Below are 20,493 nucleotides of genomic sequence, written 5' to 3'. Positions count from 1 at the left end.
GGAGTGTACATTTGCATGTTATTGTTGACATAAGCGGCTGAAATGACTTGGGGAAAAAATCATGTTGAGCATGGAAATGATATCCATCAGCAAAATCTTTACGCAAACATCATCATTTTATATCTGACAACTGATCAGACACATTTGGCCCTTGGTTGAGAAAGCAGTAAAGTTCGCTATATCAGCATGGGCTGTTAATGATGTATATCTCGGGATTAGTGTTCAGACACAGCATACCAGGCTACCAATAGTCCATGAAACCACAATGAGCCTTTAAGGAATCCTTTAAGACATCCGGACAGGAATTTGGATCGCTTGAACAACATGGTCAGAGAGGAGAGAATTAAAGCATGCACGCATGAGAGACCCTTTATGTGAAAAAAAAATGAGATGTGTGAAATTGACTCACAAGATAGTTCATTTGGCCTGACATCACAGGCTCATATGGAATGATGCATAGTGCCTAGTGTGAACTCACGCAGGCTATTGGCAGGAAATTCTGTGTTTTGCTTTTATTGCACCAGACGAGCACACATCATCATAAGCAAAGCGTGAAATAAAGGTTTACAGAATTATAAGACACCCCAATGCCTTTCCAAGGCAGTTTTTTTTATTGTCTAAACTGCCACAAAAAAATGTCTGGGCAACAGTCTGCATGGTATGATGAAGGCTTTCATTGTGTAAAATCCTTGCTAAAGGTACCTCTATGAAAAAAAGAAAAACACTTTTCTATGATGTCTATAATGCATTATAAAATTAGTTTTTACGCTGTACACTCATAAGTACTCATAATGGTTTATAATAATAATCATAATTTATGTTTATATTTATAAAGCATTTTATAATGATGTACAAGGTAAGGTATCATAATAATTCATAATTGCTGGTCACACTCATATTTTCTTTTTTTATTATAAATCTTATAGTTGCAATACATTATAATAATTCTATAATGCATTATAATCACTATAACAATGCATTATATTGTGATTATAAGTAACTATAAGTGGTCATTTGGTGCTTTAAATAAAGTGAAAGATAAATGAATCTATGCAAGAAACACAAAACATTTCTGCCGACACCTCTAAGAATATCCTTACCTTAATTTAAGCACCCAGTGACCACTTATAGTGACTTATAATCACATTATAATGCAGGGGTTTTCAACTGATTGTGACCACCACTCTGACTAAGAATCAACATGGGGACCACTGTTGTGTTGGGCGGCAGTGGCTCAGGGGTAGAGTGGAGTGGCCGGGTGTAGAGTGAACTGGAAACCGCAAGGTTCCCAGTTCGATCCCTGGCTCCCCCAGAGTTAGTGTCGAAGTGTCCTTGAGCAAGAACCCCTAATTGCTCCCGATGAGCAGGTTTGTGCCTTGCATGGTTTCCTCCGCCATCGGTGTGTGAATGTGTGTGTGAATGGGTGAATGTAATGCACAATATGTAAAGCGCTTTGGATCAAAGCGCTTTAGCACCATTTACCATTTATATGGGCTAAGAGGATGCATAAAGGGCCATTCACACTGAGCATAACTATAACTATAAAACATAGTTTTAAAAATCGTTCTAAGTCAAGTGGATGGCAGAGTTCACACCAACTATAAAATAAAATGGTGAACGATATAGTTATAGTTATGGTTATAGTGCTCAGTATGCATGGCACTGGTTATGCATCCCATGTCTATGCATCCCACTGTTTCTCAACCAATGTGTGGTCCATGGTATAATTAGGTCTGCAGATGGTCCATGGGAAAATGTTGTAAAATGGAAATAAATAAAATACCTTTGTTATATGTTTAAATCATATTTCATGAGTCCTTCAAAGTCCATCAAATGTAAAAAACAAACAAAAAAACGAAAGAGGCGTGGTGTAGGGGAAAAGCTTGAAATTGAGCTTGATATTGAATAATTTGTTGGACGATACTATGCGCAACAAATCATATCAAGCCCTTAACGGTCATGAGAACCACTGAACTATTCCTATCTCACGTTACCCTAATTCAGTTCTCTTTTATCCAACCTTCCATATTAAACTCATGCTAACTGATATACTGATTGTATGAGCGCCGAGCACACACAAGCACAGTCATGTGATATTTATGTCCTAATAATGATGACTCTACCACGCAGGCAATCTGGTACACTTCCCCTTCTTGAGATTCAAACTCCCTTTTTCTGTGGAATCTCTTCACCTCCAACTCCCCAGTAAATTACAACATTGATGCATCATAGTCACCAGGTCATTTAGTGCACTGTATCTCAACTAGTGGAAAACAATTAAAACTTGAAAAAGTGATCCTCGGAGCACAGGTCTCCGCCAGGTCAGGTAGGTTATTGTGGCCTGCTGGTGGCGCTATAATAGGCCAATGTGAAAAGGGTGCCATTTCTTCTTAGGCCTTTCACGGCAATCGGACACTGCATTCATGATTTGAGGCATTTTGTTCCAAAAATGGGTTTTGCTAAATTATACCTATTGGTGGCGCTATAACAGGCCAATGTGAAAAGGGTGGCATTTCTTCCTCGGCCTAGTGGGATTTGTGTGCAAAATTTAAAGGAAATTGCGCTCATGATTTGAGGCATTTTGTTCAAAACTCTCCTGCAAACTTTGGAAGCCAATTAGGATGGGATATGAAATATCAGACACATCTGTCTTGATCACATGACTATAGAGATACTGTGTACAGATTTGCGTGATTTTTGGACAGAATCTGTGGGAGTAATATAAAAAAATGTGTTTTGCACAAATCAGCCTCCTGGTGGTGCTCTAAAAGGCAGATGTCTAAAATGAAGGGCAAAGGTTTTTCCTTGGCCTCTAGGGAGTGTGCGTGCAAAGTGTCACGCAGATCGGTGCAGTTATAGGTAAAAACACGAATCGGCCATCATGAGGCTGATTTTAAAATTTCAAAGTGACATTTCTTCCTCTGCCTAGTGGGAATAGGCGTGCAACATTTCACGGAAATCCCATGCTGCATTCATGATTTGAGGCATTTTGTTCAAAACAAACCAATCCTGGAAACTTTGGAAGTCAATCAGGATGGAATATGGAAAATCGGGCAGATCTGTGTTGATCACATGACTATAGAGATACTGTGTACCGATTTGCGTGATGTTTGGACAAAAAAAATTGCCTCCTGGTGGCGCTATAACAGGCCAATCTGAAAAATTTGGGGCAGGAGTTCGGCTTTGGCATCCAATGTGTGTGCACAGTTTTGCAGCAACAGTGCCAACAGTGCCCGGAGATTAGCTGCTCACAGACAGACGGACACACACACGGACGAACGGACAGGGTGCAAAACATAGTCTCGGCCATGCCTTTCGGCCTGGCGGAAACAATAAAATACAATCTTCACTTTCCTACATTTCTAAATGCATGATCAGGGACCACATGCAATTCCTTCATGGACCCATAATGTATTATAACAGTGATTATGATGCATTATGACATTATAATGTATTACACCTATGAGAATTATAATACACTATGATACCTGCAAAGAAAATGTCAGTGAGTGTCCAACATTTATGAAGTATTGTGATACTTGACCTGTCTTGCGTTGCCAGTATAGTGTGAGCAACTTGGGAGCAGAATATCACATACACGTTAACAGGAGTTGGTTGGGCTTGACGACGTGCCGGGGCAGCTTGTACACAACCTACAACCTGTCTGGTCTCATGTGGTGTGAGTCTGGACTAACCAGATGCTGGGAGGAGGATTATACTTGACCTTTACAGCATTATACTTTGCTTTATAATGTGTTATAACTGTAGTTAGGCCTATAGTCTTATATCGAGCTTGAGGACACCATTCAAAGTTATAGGGAGACAGAAAAGAACGGGGTGGCAGAGTCCATTGAGTTCAATGGAGAAGTGGTGCCATGTTCTATTCGGTTCCTCAAGCTATATAAGCAGATTTAAATGGATTATAAGTATAAGTACTTTGTGTCTTCATAGAAAGTGATAAAAACATAACTTTTTACACTCTCAAAAGTTAGTTAACACTAGATTTGACAGCATATGGCATATGCTGTGTGTGTGTGTATAAGTAGGAGACAATGTGAAACACTCAAAGAAAACTAAGTAATATTCAAGACACCACCCCTCTTTTTTCCATATTTATGTAAAATTTGTATGTACACAATAATAAGCAGCAATGCACTGCTGACATTCAAAATAGTGCTAAAAGGAACCAACAACACCAAGAACAATATCTAAAATATAGATTTGGCATTCTTTGCACTTTGATATTTGTTACACTTTTATGAATGTGAGGCTATGGACAGATTTGTTCATACGAATGAGTGAATGTTATCATTGATGAATAGAGGTTACTGCATTTAAACTGTATTTAGAAAGACCAACCAACCAAACAAACAAACAAACAAACAAACAAACACACACATTAGGACACAATCCAACTGGCTACCTACATCATGTAAGACTATACAATATCTGTTCTGGCAAAGTGTGTTATAGTTCTGTTATGAACTGTTGTTGTCTATGTGTTATACTGTTGATGCATAACACAATCACATAGTGTTTTAAACAGGATAGGCCTACGCAGTACAACACCACTGAACATTTTTTTAGACCCCAATGAGCAGTTATAGATTGGCTGTTATATATTTTTCAAGTAAAAAATATAAGAAATATATGGGTCAGAATGACTGAAAATGAGTTTCACAATTACAATCCATGGTAGTGAAGTCATTAATTCGAGAGACAATGAGGTGAGGCAAACACTCTATCAAACTACTGTCAATAAGTTATTCAACAATGATACCATTTGGAACTGTAGGTCTCTACAGTGTGGCTTTTAAAGCTAAAAATGAATACCAGCAACTGTCAATTCAGTTTTCTAACTCATCGTTGATCACATGGTTCTAAATTACATAACTGATCCTAATGACTCTATTTTAATATGATCAGAGCAAGTGGAAGTTCATAAAATGTTTGATTTCAGCAAAATGTCAGACACTATCATGGATACCTTTACAGGTATATAGCACATTCTTTGAGCTGAGAGGGTCTAACACAAGTATCTACATACATATAGTGGAAATTATTTCAGTGATGAGGGCTCTTTACTACAATGTCCTTTCTTTAAAGAAAAAAAAAAAGAATCCCAACCCTATAAAAGTGTGTTTTCATAGACCACCCCGTTCAAACATAAACAAAAACATTGAAAATGTCTATGTATATCTGTAAAATATACCAAGGTATATAGATATATAAACAAAACAATAGAAAGCGAAAGGGACAGTTTTTTTTTCTGGTTTGTGCAAGTTCTTATGTAGGACGAGATGCAAACAAACGGGATGGATTATTTGAAGACATTCTCAAAGGCGGGGCACTTGTAGGTCTTGAGTTTCTTGATGGCTTTTTTGAACTCTTTGCTGGACTTGTCCCACTTGTGGATGCCTGTGAGGAGGTACTGCTTGTCCACCTTGCGACCCATGATGAGGTACTGGTTGCCCAGGTTGTCCAGCTGCTGGCAGGGGCAGTCCGCTCCGTTCTTCAAGTACAGAACCAGCTTCTTCAGATCCTTCTTTTTCAGGTTCCCCGTCTTCAGCATCTTCTTCCTCTTCTGCAGGATCACCTTGCGGTCGTCGTTCTCGCGCTTCACCTCCTTGATCTTGGCCCTGAAAGCTGTAACCAGGAAGGAGAATGAGAAAGAAGACGTTTAAAACCAAAACCACATGTGTTCTGTGTGAGGTAAATATTGGACTCGGCCAAGAAGTTAATGTAGAACCTCCAGTCCAAGTGGACCCCCCCCAACCTCCAGTCCAGTGCTTCCCAAACGTTTTAGCTTGAGACCCAAAAGAGAAATGATGTCTCCCCGGGACCCAAATGAGTGAAAATAGCTGATCTACAAGCTCACAGCGCGTTGCGATGCGACCCGTTGTGAGCTTGTAGATCTACTTTTTATTTTGGCCCGGATCTTGCGGTCCGGGCACCTAGGCTGCAATGTTCGAATCCCGATTCCGACGACCTGCGCGTCACTCCCCATCTCTCTCTCCCCATCTACTATCAATAAAGGCAGAAAAAGACACAAAAGAAAATGTATTCATGGACTCATGGATTTTCTTTTTAAATGTATTAATCTTTTGAAAAATGTTAGACATTTTGTTTCTTTCAGATTTTTTTCATCTTTTTAAATAATTTACAAAATTGATTGAGGAAATGAAAAAAATACTATATTTACTCACGACCCATAAGAATGGGTCCACGACCCAAAAATGTGTCCCGACCCACTGTTTGAGAAACACTGCTCCGGCCCACCCAACAGCACCACAGCCAGAATGCTGTGCTGCTGACGGACAGCTGATGGGCCCACCCACACAAGGACTTATCAGTTCATTTGACCAGCTGCTGTGAAGCGTGTGACTGTGTTTTGTTGAAGTGGCCAAACTGTCTGCTCCGGCTCTATCCAGCATGGTTTACCTTCAACTAAAGGCGTACTGCTTAATATTGCATGATTTAAAAGTACCAGTTCTATAATCCCTCTGTGTAAACATGTTAGCCAAAAGGCTGAAAAGTGTCTGGCCAGTGATTGTGCAGCACACACATCTCTGACTGAACCCATGGAGCCCATCAGGCACTAGCCAAGGATTGAATCCCGCCAGTGCTTTCCTGTATGCTGCTTTCTCTCCTTCTCAACTTTCACAGTATCTGTCTCAGTTAATAAAAACCTAACGAGAGAACAGTGCCTATACTCTCCGTTCTGGATAAAAGGGGGGGGGGGGGGGGGAATGTTTGGTTTCTATTAGCTATCAGTGACAAATCTGAGCATTCTCTCCTTAGGGAAGAGAAGATATGGTTAAGTACTGTAATTCAGTAAAGGAATGAGGGATGGCTGAGGGTCGGGGGATGACAAAGACATCTCTTTATGTCATGAGGACTGACTGGAATGTGAAAGAAATCCATCAATATTCTCCTTTAACTATTTAGTTTTTTTTTTAAACCATTGTTCGTTCCTTCCAGTGAAGGGCTTGCTGAGCATGCACACTCTTTTTTTTTCAGCACTGGCCTGCTTCACTCTTTCATGTATGCACATTCTTGCAGTCACACTCATTTACAACTAGACTCATGTACTGTACTGGTATCCATTGAGCAGCTCTAATCCCCCCGCAAGCATAGACATACATATTCCTGTCTGTGACTAAGCAGCTCCACTGGAACATTTACTGTAAGTGTCTTGCTCAAGGACACTTCAGCAGCAGTAGCTGTTGAAAGGGGCCGGGAGCATTACTCATGCATTTTACCCAGATTTCTTCATCTGGTCACAAATCCACACCCTGACTTCTATACTGCCAATGAAAGTGAAGACAAATGCGATGCACAACACATACTTTGAAAACAACATCTTTCAGTTACAGGAGAGCCTCCCTATATCCCAGAGCCACCAATTGATCTCCAAATCTCACTCTGATTTAAACCATGGATACCCGATCTTTCATTAAACTCTATTAAACTTTTTTTTAATCTCCTTGTTTCCCCTGGTTTACCTTTTAATCAGTGCCCGGCTTATTTATTTATTTATTTTGGACGTCTTAGACGTCCAGTGGCACTCAGGGCTTATATTAACGGACGTCTTAGACGTCCAGTGGCACTGAATGAGTTAAGAATCAGAACACGAGTCAGCCCCAGTGGTGGTCCAAATCTCTCTCCCTGCATACATCTTCCTCTATTGCACATTATCTCTTTATTTCCAGCATATATCTGCAGGATAAGAGCTGACCTTGTGACATGGTACTTCAAATCCACTGCATTGGATCCAAAAGAGGAGGCGCAGATCAACATCAAAGATAATGTCTTGTGAGCTATACACAGTGCAGGACATTACCTTATGGTGAACGTCAGTTCTGTTCATGTTGGGCTAGCTAGTGTTTCAAGAATGTCTACTGACAATGGGGAGGTTCCTGCTCACTCACTTAACCCATTAAAACCAGGAACGGTTTTAATGGGTTTGGCTATTAAAAAATGGCTATTAAAAAATAGCAGATATACAAGCTCATAGCACTATGAGCTTGTAGATCTGCTATTTAAACATTTTGCGCAAATCTTTGAATATACATATATATATTTTTTCAATAATATTAACTCAAATCTTTGCTTCTGGGGGTCCTTGGAACATAATATTTTCAGATGGGGGGTCCGCGGCCAAATACATATAATTTTGGAGCTCCATGACAAGTTTGAGAACCACTGATATAGTAATATAAGGAAAACTGTTAGGATTTAGAAGACATTTGTAGAATCTCCAGAAGTAAAGATTTGAGGTACAAATGTTTTCTTTAAAAATATATATATATTCAAAGATTTGCACACATTTTCACGATTTTTTTTAAATAGCAGAAGAACTAGCACAGAACTCGGTGCCGCACCATGAGCTTGTATATCTGCTATTTTTGAATAGCACAGATTCTTTCCCGGTAAAAGGGTTAAAGCACATTCAGTGCTTTAGTTGATCTATTGTACAGTGAAATGTTACTGACCCAATCTAAAACAAATAAAAGGACTGGGTGCTATAGTTCATCTGCTCCCTCACCCATGCATCTTCCCATTGCCAATTAAAGTGAACAGCGCTGTTTTTCCCAGTATTAACAGTGCGCATGGTAAGGATTATCCCCTCTCTGCTCTCTGGTCCCTGGATCAGTCAGAATGAGGAGGCTTAGTGTTCAAACAGATCAAAATGGGCAGCACTTATAATTAGTGATTCATAAAAGAGAGGCCCCAGGCCACCCCTGAAAAATACTTCATCTGGATAAATCCGCCATGCTTTATAATCCCTAGACTCCTTAATGTTGAACTTTCTTTGCACCTTGTGCTGTTTGCAGTAATCTCCACCTTGGCCAAATTGTACAGTGACCAGTATATGTTGCATGAATAATTAACACTGTTGAAGGAGGAAAAGGTGAGATTCTTGGCTGGGAATATATAGTGGAACGTGTTATTTTTGTCCATTACTGAGTTCCAAAATGTAGTGTATGTAGTTCCCATGCAGGTGATTGGCACAGTGCAGACAATATAGAAAAAGAGAAAATATTCACGCACAGGATAGTTGAAATGCAGCGAGTATCCAGTGTGCAGGTACTTAATTATATCCTCTTTTTCTGCATTACTGCATTACTGAAATACTGTACATTCTGGGGCCTGTGTTTTGAAAATGTGGCCCGCATAACTATAATTGTCATGAGAGTCTAACTATTTTGAAATAATAATAATAGCTATTATCATTTAATGACTGCCCTCCACCCAACCCCCCGGGTAGGTCCCTTCACTGTATGTGAGGTCTGAATCTTGTCCTTGTACAGTACGGTATGCAAGAAAACTCTGTTTCAGTGCCACACGATGTAGTGTGAAGCCATGCAAATATGTGCGCCATGCACCACCATGAAAACAATTTAATGTATGGAATTATGAAAAAAGTTGTGATGTTTAAAACAGGAAAAATACCATTCACGGACGTGACCATGAAATGCTCTTTCAATCATCATTCAATGACATCACAGTGCTGCCTTTACCAGAATTAAAAAAAAACAAGGACGTCTATCTCGACGCAATTCCACTTTAACTTTTTTTTTTGTCCCTGACCCCTGACCTGGGTTTCCTTTGTCAGGTTAGAGGGGATGACCCACACCACCGGCCCAAAGCTCCAAGGGTGTTATAAACCCCAGCAGTAAGGGGGTGGAGGGGTGGGGGGGGGGGCACACACGCCAGGCCTGTTCACAACCTCACAGAACACAGTCTGATCCGATAAACCAAGGTGATCAGTCCTGCTCTAGTTTCAGGCCCACTGTGCTGTTTACTCTGTTTACTCTATGGGGCATGGGGATGGAGCCGTTTGGCAACAACAACAAAGTTAGCTGTCAGTAGAGATTTACCTGAAGGGCTCTGGTGTTTTGTGAAAATGAGGTGCCATAAAAACCTTAAGCACAGAGATAAATTGGGGGTGGGAACAAAGTGTTGAGTGGTATGTACCGTAAACCACTCACAGGCAAAGGCAAGGGGGAGGGGGGCTCTCTAAAGAAGCTAGGGAGAGTCTTTAGTCATCTCCCAGAGGAACCCAGACATTGAACTATTGCAAATTACAGTAATACTTTGCTAATGCTTTATTCCACTGTAAGTACGTAATCATAAAAAAGAAGACGGAAGCAAAAGCAACAGCCATTTTGCTCACATTGTATTGCTGCGCACAATTTTAACTGTATCATACTTTGTTTATACACATTCATATTCTGGAGCAAAGACAGTCATTTCTTTAATCTGGTTTAAATACTACGTATACATTTTTTTAATTTACAGGTTTATTTGTTTGCTGTTTATTATATTATGTATTTAATTACACTTCCTTTATTTAGAGGGGATGAGTATTGTACACTTTTGAGGGTACAATTCTGTCCTACTTTATGCAACACCTATCCAACCACCTCTAATCAAAAGCTGCCGTGCCTCTGCATTTTCCGGTTAAAACTAGATTAAGTCACAAAACGTGTGTGGAGAAGGGATGCAACTTTGTAGGACTTCAAACAAAAGCACACATTATAACAAAAAAACAACTTGACACTTAACCTCTAACTTAAACGAGAACAGACTTTTTCGCAATAAGATGCTTCCAGGAATTGAAGTTTTCAGTGGACAAAAATGCCAGTGTGTTGCCAGAAAGGCATATTTTACACATGATTGGTCCACACAGATTAATAAATACCAAGTCACTGATTCTCCCTGTGGTTTTCTTCAACTGTGAAGATGAAGATTAGTTTGAACATAGAGCCTCAGTCTGTGCCACTGTTATAAATGATAAAAGCCAAAAAGGTATTATAACCATCAACATAACAAAACAGGCCGGCCCTTCTGTGTGGGTTTTGGGCTCCTAAATGTGCCAAACACTGTTGCCCATTCTTAGTCAAGCCTGCACTAGCATAATGAAATCACAATGAGCACAGTGCCCTAATCCTTTGTTGGGAGGATAAAAACTGATCTTGAGATTTTTGTATTTGCACAGCACATATTTTTCTCGACACAGACATTAACTCTTAATGTTGCAGTCTGCTTCAGTCATGGTCAGTTCCGTCACAGTTTTATCCTCGGACAAAATCTCAAAAAGCCCAAGTACAAGCCCAAGAATCTAAATACTTTGCCGACATATGTATTGCTTGTTTACACTCCGAAAGAAAGTCATAATCCATATTTATCTCATCGAACTGTTTACTGCATTCCTTGGAAGGCTTGTCCCTTGTGGGTTATAACCTGTGAGGATGTCAGTGGCATGAGCTTTGTCCAAAAACCATTGTTAGTCCCCATGCTGGGGCAATCTGTGTATTGTCAGATGTCAAGCGTTAAGAGGCTTATGACAAGCAAGTCCCATCACCACAGCGTAAACAACAGGGCAATTCGTTAAATAAATACAACTTTTAACTTTCCTGAGAACTGGAAAAAAGTCTGTTTCCAATACACCATAGTCCATGTTTCCCTGGCATTTGGAATTCAGTTTTGGAACTGCCGGAGGTTTGGAGCCCAGCGAACAAATAAAAAAATGGAGCCCGACATCCTGAAAACATGCGCAAAACATGCATATATCAAAACCTCAACCGTAACATCAGTGGGTTTTGTCTTTTCCCTTGGATTATAGTACTTTATAACTAGAGCAAGGTTTATCACCCTTCGAAAGCCATGACAAATAATAAGGCAACATTTGCCATGTAATCTTTGCGGGTAGAAGCCAAATCTGCCAGCAGTGATCAAATGACAAATGTTGCCAAACCCATTAACTGGGCTGTTCAGGTCCGTTTACTTTCAAATCAAAACAATTGAGAGATTGATTTAAAATGGGTCTTTCTTTGTTCTTCTTTGAAAATTCTTCTAATTTCTTCTAATCAAAAAAAGTTAATCCTTAAAGTTAATTTATGCTACGCTGAATGAAATAGTTCAAACTGAACGTCCCATCATTAACCAATGAAGAGCTGTTTCATTTTACAAGTCAAGCTATTTGAACTGAGAGTGAACTGACCCCCAGCCGTGGACCACTGGAAGTAAACCGAAGGCAAAGGCATTCTTGAAGCTACAGGCAGACTAGACCGTAGACCAAACATCCTATTTTACAGCTACAAAAGCCCCCGCTACATAAAGGTTTTAGGGCCCCTCTTTAGTGACCCCAATTCATTAGTTAGAGAATATTATTGTTTAACAAGCGCATATGAACCGTGACTTCAGTTCAAGGGTTAAAAACTTAAAAACCTGCCATGTTTAGGGTGTCTAGATCTATGCCTTTTCTTTCTCCCCACTTACCTTTATGCAAACTTATGGGGATTTTTTTCTGCAGTAAAAACAGATTAGCCTCATTGATCTCACTGAGGGCCCCACTTTTAAAGAGAAATACAAAGAAGGGCTGTGCTGTATACAATGAGCTGCTGATCATCATAGGCATGAAAACAAATGAAAGCTTTTTTAGCTTAACTGGAATCGAAGAATTCATGTGTGGTCACATAAGCACACCCAAAGAATAACATTGATGCTTAAATGCTTTAAGCGTGTTTGTGTAAAGACCATAATCACTTTGAAGATTTAAGATGGGAGGGGTGCATGGCTGATGTACAGTCATGCTACTGCGTACGAGAGCTTTTGTGCGTGTGTGTGTGTGTGCGTGTGTGTGTGTGTGTGTGTGTGTGTGTGTGTGTGTGTGTGTGTGTGTGTGTGTGTGTGTGTGTGTGTGTGTGTGTGTGTGTGTGTGTGCGTGTGCGTGCGTGTGCGTGCGTGTGTTTTGTTTTTGTAAATCTATAATGGGATACCAAGTGTTGACCAATGAAATTCAAGTGATTAGTAGAATGGAGTGGGACATGTCTTTGCATGCTTTGTGCATGACACTTTGTGTGAGTGCATGTACTATATGCAACATGTGTGTGTGTGTGTGTGTGTGTGTGTGTGTGTGTGTGTGTGTGTGTGTGTGTGTGTGTGTGTGTGTGTGTGTGTGTGTGTGTGTGTGTGTGTGTGTGTGTGGGGGTGGGTGGGTGGGTGGGTGGGTGGGTGGGTGTGGGTAGGGTACTTACCAAACTCACTGGCACACATGTGCTCCATCATGGCGTCTGTTTTCATTTCATTGTCACATGGAGGGCAGATGGGTGAATAACCTGGGGGGGGGGGGGGCAGAGTTTTGTAGTTAATAGCACAGACAGAAAATTGGCCGGATATCACACTCACATCTAAAACAACTAAAGGGATTCGGAATAGCGGCTGAAAAACTGTAATGTCTCCTTTAGAAAAGAAACTGAAATCATCTCAGGTACAAAAGCACTTAAAACAACCCAGCCCATGTTTCCCACTTTCCAATCCTTCATGCAATACACCCCCCCCCCCTGTCTGTGTGGAGATATTATCTTGTGTCTTTGACAGTAAAACTCTTAGTTCTGTGCTCTGAGAAGCTGGTCAGAACCCTGATGACCTGACCTCAGTCAGGAATGTCCACAGCTTTTATAGCCGGCTGTAACTAGGCGCTGCAGTAAAAACTGCATCCACCTACACTGAGATAGACAGTCTTATAATTATTCAAGACTATAGGGACACTGTAACTTAAGGATTGCATTGTTTTTCCAGGGAACGTTTGCCTATAATTTGTCCATGGATTAGGCTGCTTCATTTGTCCAGGGAAAGGTTCACTTTTGAAGCAGTGCACTTAAATCATATTCGCTCCTGGGAGCTGTCTAGTACAAACTTACTGTTGGTCCATTAAGTGGTGCTCCCCTAAAGCTATTGAGGGATAAAATGCGTTGCTCAAAGGCACCTCATTGGTAATTGCTGAGGGAGAGTACGGCAATTCTCATTTACTTTCCCAGCCAGGACTTTCCCAGCCAGTATGGGATTTGAACCAGTGACCTTCTGCTCACAAGCCAGTTTCTCTGAGATCTATACATTAAAGGGGCCCCTGATACTTTGGCACAGTGAGACTGCAACCTTGCCAACTTGGCGACACTTACATTATTATGTCACTACAGAGTTTAAGATCTCCAAGCCCGCAGCTAATTTGTCACCCATTCTTAGATTTAAGAAATGTACGCCATCTGTGCATTGTAATGCAATGTATCAGGCCATAAAGTAAAAGCATCTATACTCATACTGTTTATTATAAATATGCACATTACTTAGTGTTTCCTGAGATGCGATTTATTAACCATGGTCAGAAATGGCGTCTTCCCAGAATGCACCAGGAAAAGGAATAAATGCTTACAATCTTGGAGGAAAAGCAGAACCTATCGATGGCAATATTCTATCTCTAGAATGTTATGACATTTCAATTACAGTAATGGTTGACTCTGACTATGGTCAACGAGCCAAAATGTGTTTTTGCCAAAAAAGAGGTTTGGTCTAGAGGCATATCCGTGAATATTTCATGATTTCATATGACTTTTTTTCTACTTGCAGTGATTGATTCTTCTACGCCAAAACAGCTGAGCTTGCTTAGCAAACTTGGATCCATAAGAAGAATAACAAATTCCATAGACATTGAGATTGAGACATTTTAAGCAACTATAGCAACAACTATCTAAATAACAAAACTAAAAACTAAGAACCTTAAGTCTACATTAGCCTACTCTGTGTTCTGCTATGCTTGCCAGTTGTCCTGTCCATTACATGTGTTTGACAAAAGCTTGTGAAAGTAACACCCAGGTGTAAAGAGCTTGTGAAAACAAACACTGTTGAGGAGTTGAGAGAGGGTCCACTTCTCCCTTTTCGTTTCCCATTTAAACCAATTATCACCAGTCTATTTCAGCAGCCCAGTGGTCAGCACTGTTTGCCTACTTCTGTTAGCATCCATTAGCGCGATCACGCAGTAAAATCCTCAGTGTCAATCTAACTCTCTGAGAGTGTATGAACACACTTAACACAGTGGATTTACTGTGCAGATTGATTCTTGTCTTTTTTTCCCTTCAATTTGGTATCTGCAAGTCTATTTTCATATCGTACTGAAATGACTGGAATCCAATCGCTTCCTCTAAAATCAGACAAACTACGATATGGAAAATGCTCTGCAGCAGTAATGTCAAATACAGTATACGGTGAGTCATAGTGAATGGGCTACACATGCCAGACCGTCGGTATATATGGTCATTTAAGCCTCATTTAATCATACAAAGGAGCTATCACTTGCATCTCTACACCCTTAAAGGAATATTCAGCAGCTTAATCAAAGTTTGTGAATTGAAAAAGGAAAACAAAAACAAAAAACCTCTCACATTCACTCAGCAGATGGGAGATGCCTCCCCTCTGAGAGAGGCTTTAAACAACCCCAAAGGCTGTGTGTCCTGCTGGGTCGGGGGTGCAAACAGTTTATTTATCACTGGCGACTGACAACGAATGATAACAGGTGACGTCTGGGGGCCATGGGATCCCTGTGTGGTCCCCATGCATGCCTCCAGAAAAGGGGCCTTTTTTTCTCAGGAAATCGGGCCCCCCCGTCCATACCTCCGTGTCAGTCAGCCTCTATACCAGCACTGCTACCACTCGACTCTTCACCTCTCCACCTCCCATGCTTAGACCATTGGTTCTCAAAGTGGGGTCCGGGGACCCCCAGGGGTCCTTGAGGGAGTTCCAGGGGAGTCCCCAGCTAAATGATGGATAGTAGGAACCAAATGGACCCTTATGGGTGTGTAACTCTGAGAGTGTACAAATGGAACCAAATGGACCCTAACGGGTCCATTTGGTTCCATTTGTACACTCTCAGAGTTAAATTAACATTGATTTTACAATATGAATTGGGGTCCCGGAGATAGAAATGCCATTAAATGGGGGTCCGTAGCCTAATTAAAATGGTTGAGAATCACTGCTAGAGCCGGAAAAAATCTCCTCGTATGGGGGTCCCTGGCATATCTTTTCAAATGGGGGTCCGCGGGCTAATAAGTGTCAAGTTGGGGGTCCTTAACATGAAAAAGTTTGAGAACCACTGCTTAGACATCCTGCAGACCTGCCTTACTGCAATGCCTCAGATACAGTAACTGCTGTGTAATAGCAGTGCTACTGCAGAAGGAGACCTCTCTACCTGTTGCCATCAATCACTGTGATGTTTATGTTCAAAATGGATTAGGATGCGGTGTTCAGGTCTTGAGATATTTCTGTAATTTGAGTTATGCTTTCATAGTTTATATTGAAGGGGATGATGGAAAGTCCCCCTGATTTATAGGCATGAACGAAGCAACTTGTAATTTCCCTTCCCGCTCCAGTATACCTCACCAAGGTAACAAATACAAACCTCTCTCAGAGAGACACTGAGGGCTGCCAGAGACACTGACGCTGTGCTCTAAAACACAACACCCAAGTGTTGAACAATAACATGCGTTTTTCCAGCGAAATCTAATTCGAATTCCCAAAGTATGTTCTTCCACGGGCATGTTGTTTTTGTGCATTTCTCAGCGGTTGCCATGGTATTTGTCCAATCTGGCCCAGAAATGGAACACAACTTAACCTGGACTGTGTTAAGGTTCTGCTCCCTCATGCAGCGTGAGGTGTCTGAGACTACTCAATTTAGGCTTCATTTCATATCGAGAGACACAAAATCCCAACAGGGTTCAGGAATCTCCAGCCAAGAAACCATTAGTAAGAAATGTGATTTGTAAGGGTGGGGGGTAAAAGAAAAAGTCCTTGAAAGCATTATTTAGAATCTATTGGCTCTACTCTGCCATATCCACCCTGGCTTGCATTTATGTTGCTCTCGCTCTGCCCCCCCCCCCATTCTCTTTCTCTCTCTGTCATTATTTGCACAATCTGGTTTCAAAATTATGCGTGTAGTTCATCGTTCCTTCATTTTTTTTTATTGGCCATTAACAGGTCAGCATGAAAATGAGTTATTAGATGCAGGTATTTGCTTTTGTGCTTGCTGGACTGCCTCCCAGCATTGTCCTCCAACTCAACAGAACACCTTGAAATAAATGACTACCATCTGTTGAGCATTTTCTATATTACAACATAACCATTTTTTCAGATGTAGGCATTAGCCCATTCACATTAATATATGCGCCATGCGGAGGTCGGAGCCTATGGGACTTACACGCCGACTCCAAATGTGATTATAAAGACTTTTTGGACGGGGGATCAAATTCAAGGGGTCATGGGTGCATTCCGCCCAAAAGGTTTGGACATGATTTGTTTGTGTTGGGATTTGCATCTGCAAACAAACCTTAACCTCTGTAACAACATTCTCATGGCCCATAGCTGTGTGGGTGTCAATTCTTACACTGTGGCAAAAGTACTGGCTATTTGTTATTGTTATCTCAGTTAAGTAGCCTACTCTTCCTTGACAATACATAATCAGTAAATCTATAAATACTTCTGAGTTGGCGCATGATAAGGCTTGGCCTAATAGGCTACTTATAAATTATAATTTGTTTTTTTGTTTTGTTTCTTTTACTTTAAAAATAGATTACAATCTTGCTATGTCCCACTGTGCATTTGCAACTATCACCATGGAAACAAGGACTTTTTTTAAGTGGGAAAGAAAGAAAGAAAGAAAGAAAGAAAGAAGGAAAGAAAGAAAGAAAGAAAAAGGAAGAAAGAATGACACCAGGAGATGAGCTGATTTTTTTTTTACAGTGGTGGAAAAGGTTCTCCATTTTTTTTACTTAAGTAAAAGTATCAACTGCAATGTAGAAATACTCTGTTACAAGTAAAAGTCAGGAATACAAAATTGACTTAAGTAAAAGTATGAAAATATTGGCATCAAAATGTACTTAAAGTACCAAAAGTAAAAGTACTCATTATGCAGAAGGTCCCATTTCACAAGTTTCCAAGTTTTAAAGAATGTACAAAGATCCTTTGAAAATAGCAGATCTGCAAGCTGCGACACGTGAGCTTGTAGATTTAAGGGCTGAAGTTGTGTATATTCTTAGTCAGCTAAATCTACACTAGTAACTAAAATTGTCAAATAATAGTAATGGTGTAAAAGTACAACATTTGCAGAGAAGAAGTAAAAGTATTGGAAATTGGATACACTCAAGTAAAGCACAAATACCTCAAAATTGTACTTAAGTACAGTACTTGAGTACATGTACTTAGTGCCACCACAGTTTTTAAAAAAAAATATACATAGGCCAGCGTTATGATGACTGCTAGTCTTACCTGTTGGCTTGGTGGCCTCCGTTGCGTTGGGCCCCGTCATGGCAATGCACACGTCGTCCTGGGGGAACTTGTCGCAGGTGAGCATCTCGGGCCAGGGGAAGCCAAAGGACTCCATGATGGGGGTGCACCCGTCCCTCACCGCCTCGCACAGCCAGCGGCACGGGTAGATGGGGCGCTCCAGGCACACGGGGGCGAACAGCGAGCAGAGGAACACCTGGGTGCCCGGGTGACAGGCCTTGTGGACGAGGGGCACCCAGCTGCCGGCCTGCTGCTTGGCCTCCGCCATGGTCTCGTGCTCCAGGAGGTTGGGCAGCAGCATCTGGTTGTAGCCCACGTTGTGACAGAGCCGCAGGTCCTCGGGGATGTCCACGCACTGGGGGGGCTTGCCGTAGCTGCGCCCCCCGTTGTACATGTCCGACTTCCAGCTCAGGTACTCGTACTCTGAGGCTTTGCACACTGACAGCAGGGCCACTGTCAAGACCAGGGGGATCATTCTCCACGAAGGTTCAGAACAAGACCTCATAATTGTTTGTTTTTTTGTTTTAGTTTTTGTCACCAGAGTTGACAAAAAATACAAAAAAATCACTATGTAAGATATATAGGCCTACTAAAATGCCAACAAACTTGCCTGAGATGAAAAAAAGAAGAATCTGTGCAAAGTCCAGCTGATAAAGAAGGTTTGTTTCAGTTAGTCCACATACAGCAGCAGGCTGCTCTGCTCTGCTCTCTCTCTCTCTTCTCCTCTTGGTGCGTCTCCTGCAGCTCTGTGAGGATAACTGTTACTGCTGGCTGCTCTCTGCTGCCTGCTTGGAAACAAGGGGAGATTGTAAAGCGCGCCTCGGCCAATCGCAGAGGAGAGCGTCTGTGCCTTTTGGCACTCTTATGTCAATCAAAGTGCTCAATTACCAACCTCCCTGCCCCCCTTCATTACTCTGTTCCCCTTCCTTTGTCAAAACAAACTACCTGACCTGACCGTTCAACCAAAATAAAATCTCTAAATGACAAATGGTTGTGACAAAAAAAATCTTTTTTTTTGGTGACTGTGGCAAAATAAATAAAAACATTCAATTAAATTATATCACCAATGTCAGACCTATAGGCCTAATTCAAGCAAAGGAGAGGGGGGAAACCTGCATTTTATTTACAGAGTACATTAGTTGTGAGATTTTGAACCATTCATTAAATCCAGTCAAAAATCTAAAGAATGTATTAGTCACTCATAGCCTACAGGTAGGCTACAAGCAGCGAAACTGACAGAACACAACAATAACAATTATAGCAACATATTCAATCTAATTAGAAGCTCATAAGCTTAAGCAAATTGACCATCTCCTGCCTTGCTCTGTTTGGTGAAGACAAAAGAAGGTGTGAAACCACGCCATTCAAATTGCCATTAATTTGTATGCAATTGTCCTGTAAATGCTAGCAGCAGAAAACAAGTGTGCTTTAGCACACAGATATAATCTTGTTAGCTTAAAAAAGGTATTTAGCTTAATGTAATTTACAGCTGTGTCAACCAGAGACCACCATTCACCTCAAAGTGTTCTGCAGAATGTCTACCTTTTTTATTTCAGTCCAGGAGAAGAGGAAATTGCAGTTTCATCAGAGGCATTAACTTCAAGTCATTATCAGTTCACCTTTCATAAGTCCAGCAGTTTGCATGTCATGGTGGGGCAGTAGAAAAACTAATCAGAAAATAATTTACTTAACACTTATTGACACAAGAAACATGTACCGTGATATTTCAAAGACTAGTCCAAATCCCTGCCAAATAACCACAGCCTGGAGAATAATCCTTCTATTCTCATGTCCCTCTTTTAGCTCTTGTCCTCTCTGGTCCTGGAACTTCTCTCAGAAACAGATTAAATTCAAGAATCATTTGGAACATGATGTCTTTGACCCTTGTTCTCCCTGTTACTTTTCATTATCTGAATCTTAATCAACAGTTGCACGGTGAGTTGATAAGAGCGTGAGCTGAATGTGTAAGATATAAATGTCAAGTAAAAAGTCTCCTACAGTAAAATCCTCAGTGTTAACTTATCCATTTGTAACTCCATATACTCTCAGAGTCAATTTAACACTGAGGATTTCACAGTCGTATCGTCTGAAGTCTCAAGGTTGTAATTTTATATAACTTTACTGAGACCTCCTCTAGTACAGCAGCAGCCAGCATGCCAGAGCAGTGAGGCATGCTGATGGATCACGCCAGCAGATTTCTCCCCCAAATTATTTTTGAGATTGCACCTCTGCAGGCATTTTCAAATAAACGGCGAGGACTTAATAAAGGCTGCCAGTGTCTCTGTAGCAGCTACACTGACTGCTTTATAGGGGTGATGCCATCCAGCTACAGCTTTGCTCATAGGTGGTTGCTAAAGCAAACTTTAAATTCAG

The 20,493-nt window shown here is 41.0% G+C and overlaps 1 protein-coding gene across 1 annotated transcript; it reads right to left on the bottom strand.

Moving 5' to 3' along the window:
• Positions 1-4,099: 4,099 nt before the first annotated feature.
• Positions 4,100-18,889, bottom strand: sfrp1a (secreted frizzled-related protein 1a). Its single transcript, XM_080432150.1, has 3 exons — positions 18,103-18,889; positions 13,047-13,127; positions 4,100-5,646 (listed from the first exon to the last, which is right to left on the bottom strand). Exons 1-3 carry the CDS (start codon positions 18,623-18,625, stop codon positions 5,321-5,323), a joined length of 930 nt encoding a protein of 309 aa, XP_080288276.1. The 5' UTR covers positions 18,626-18,889; the 3' UTR covers positions 4,100-5,320.
• Between the last annotated feature and the right edge of the window lie 1,604 nt (positions 18,890-20,493).

This window comes from Gymnoscopelus braueri (genome assembly GCF_963280865.1).
Source record: "Gymnoscopelus braueri genome assembly, chromosome: 7".
Classification (NCBI taxonomy): domain Eukaryota; kingdom Metazoa; phylum Chordata; class Actinopteri; order Myctophiformes; family Myctophidae; genus Gymnoscopelus; species Gymnoscopelus braueri.
The sequence above is the reverse complement of the archived record's forward strand: the minus strand, read 5'-3'. Positions and strand labels throughout refer to the sequence as shown.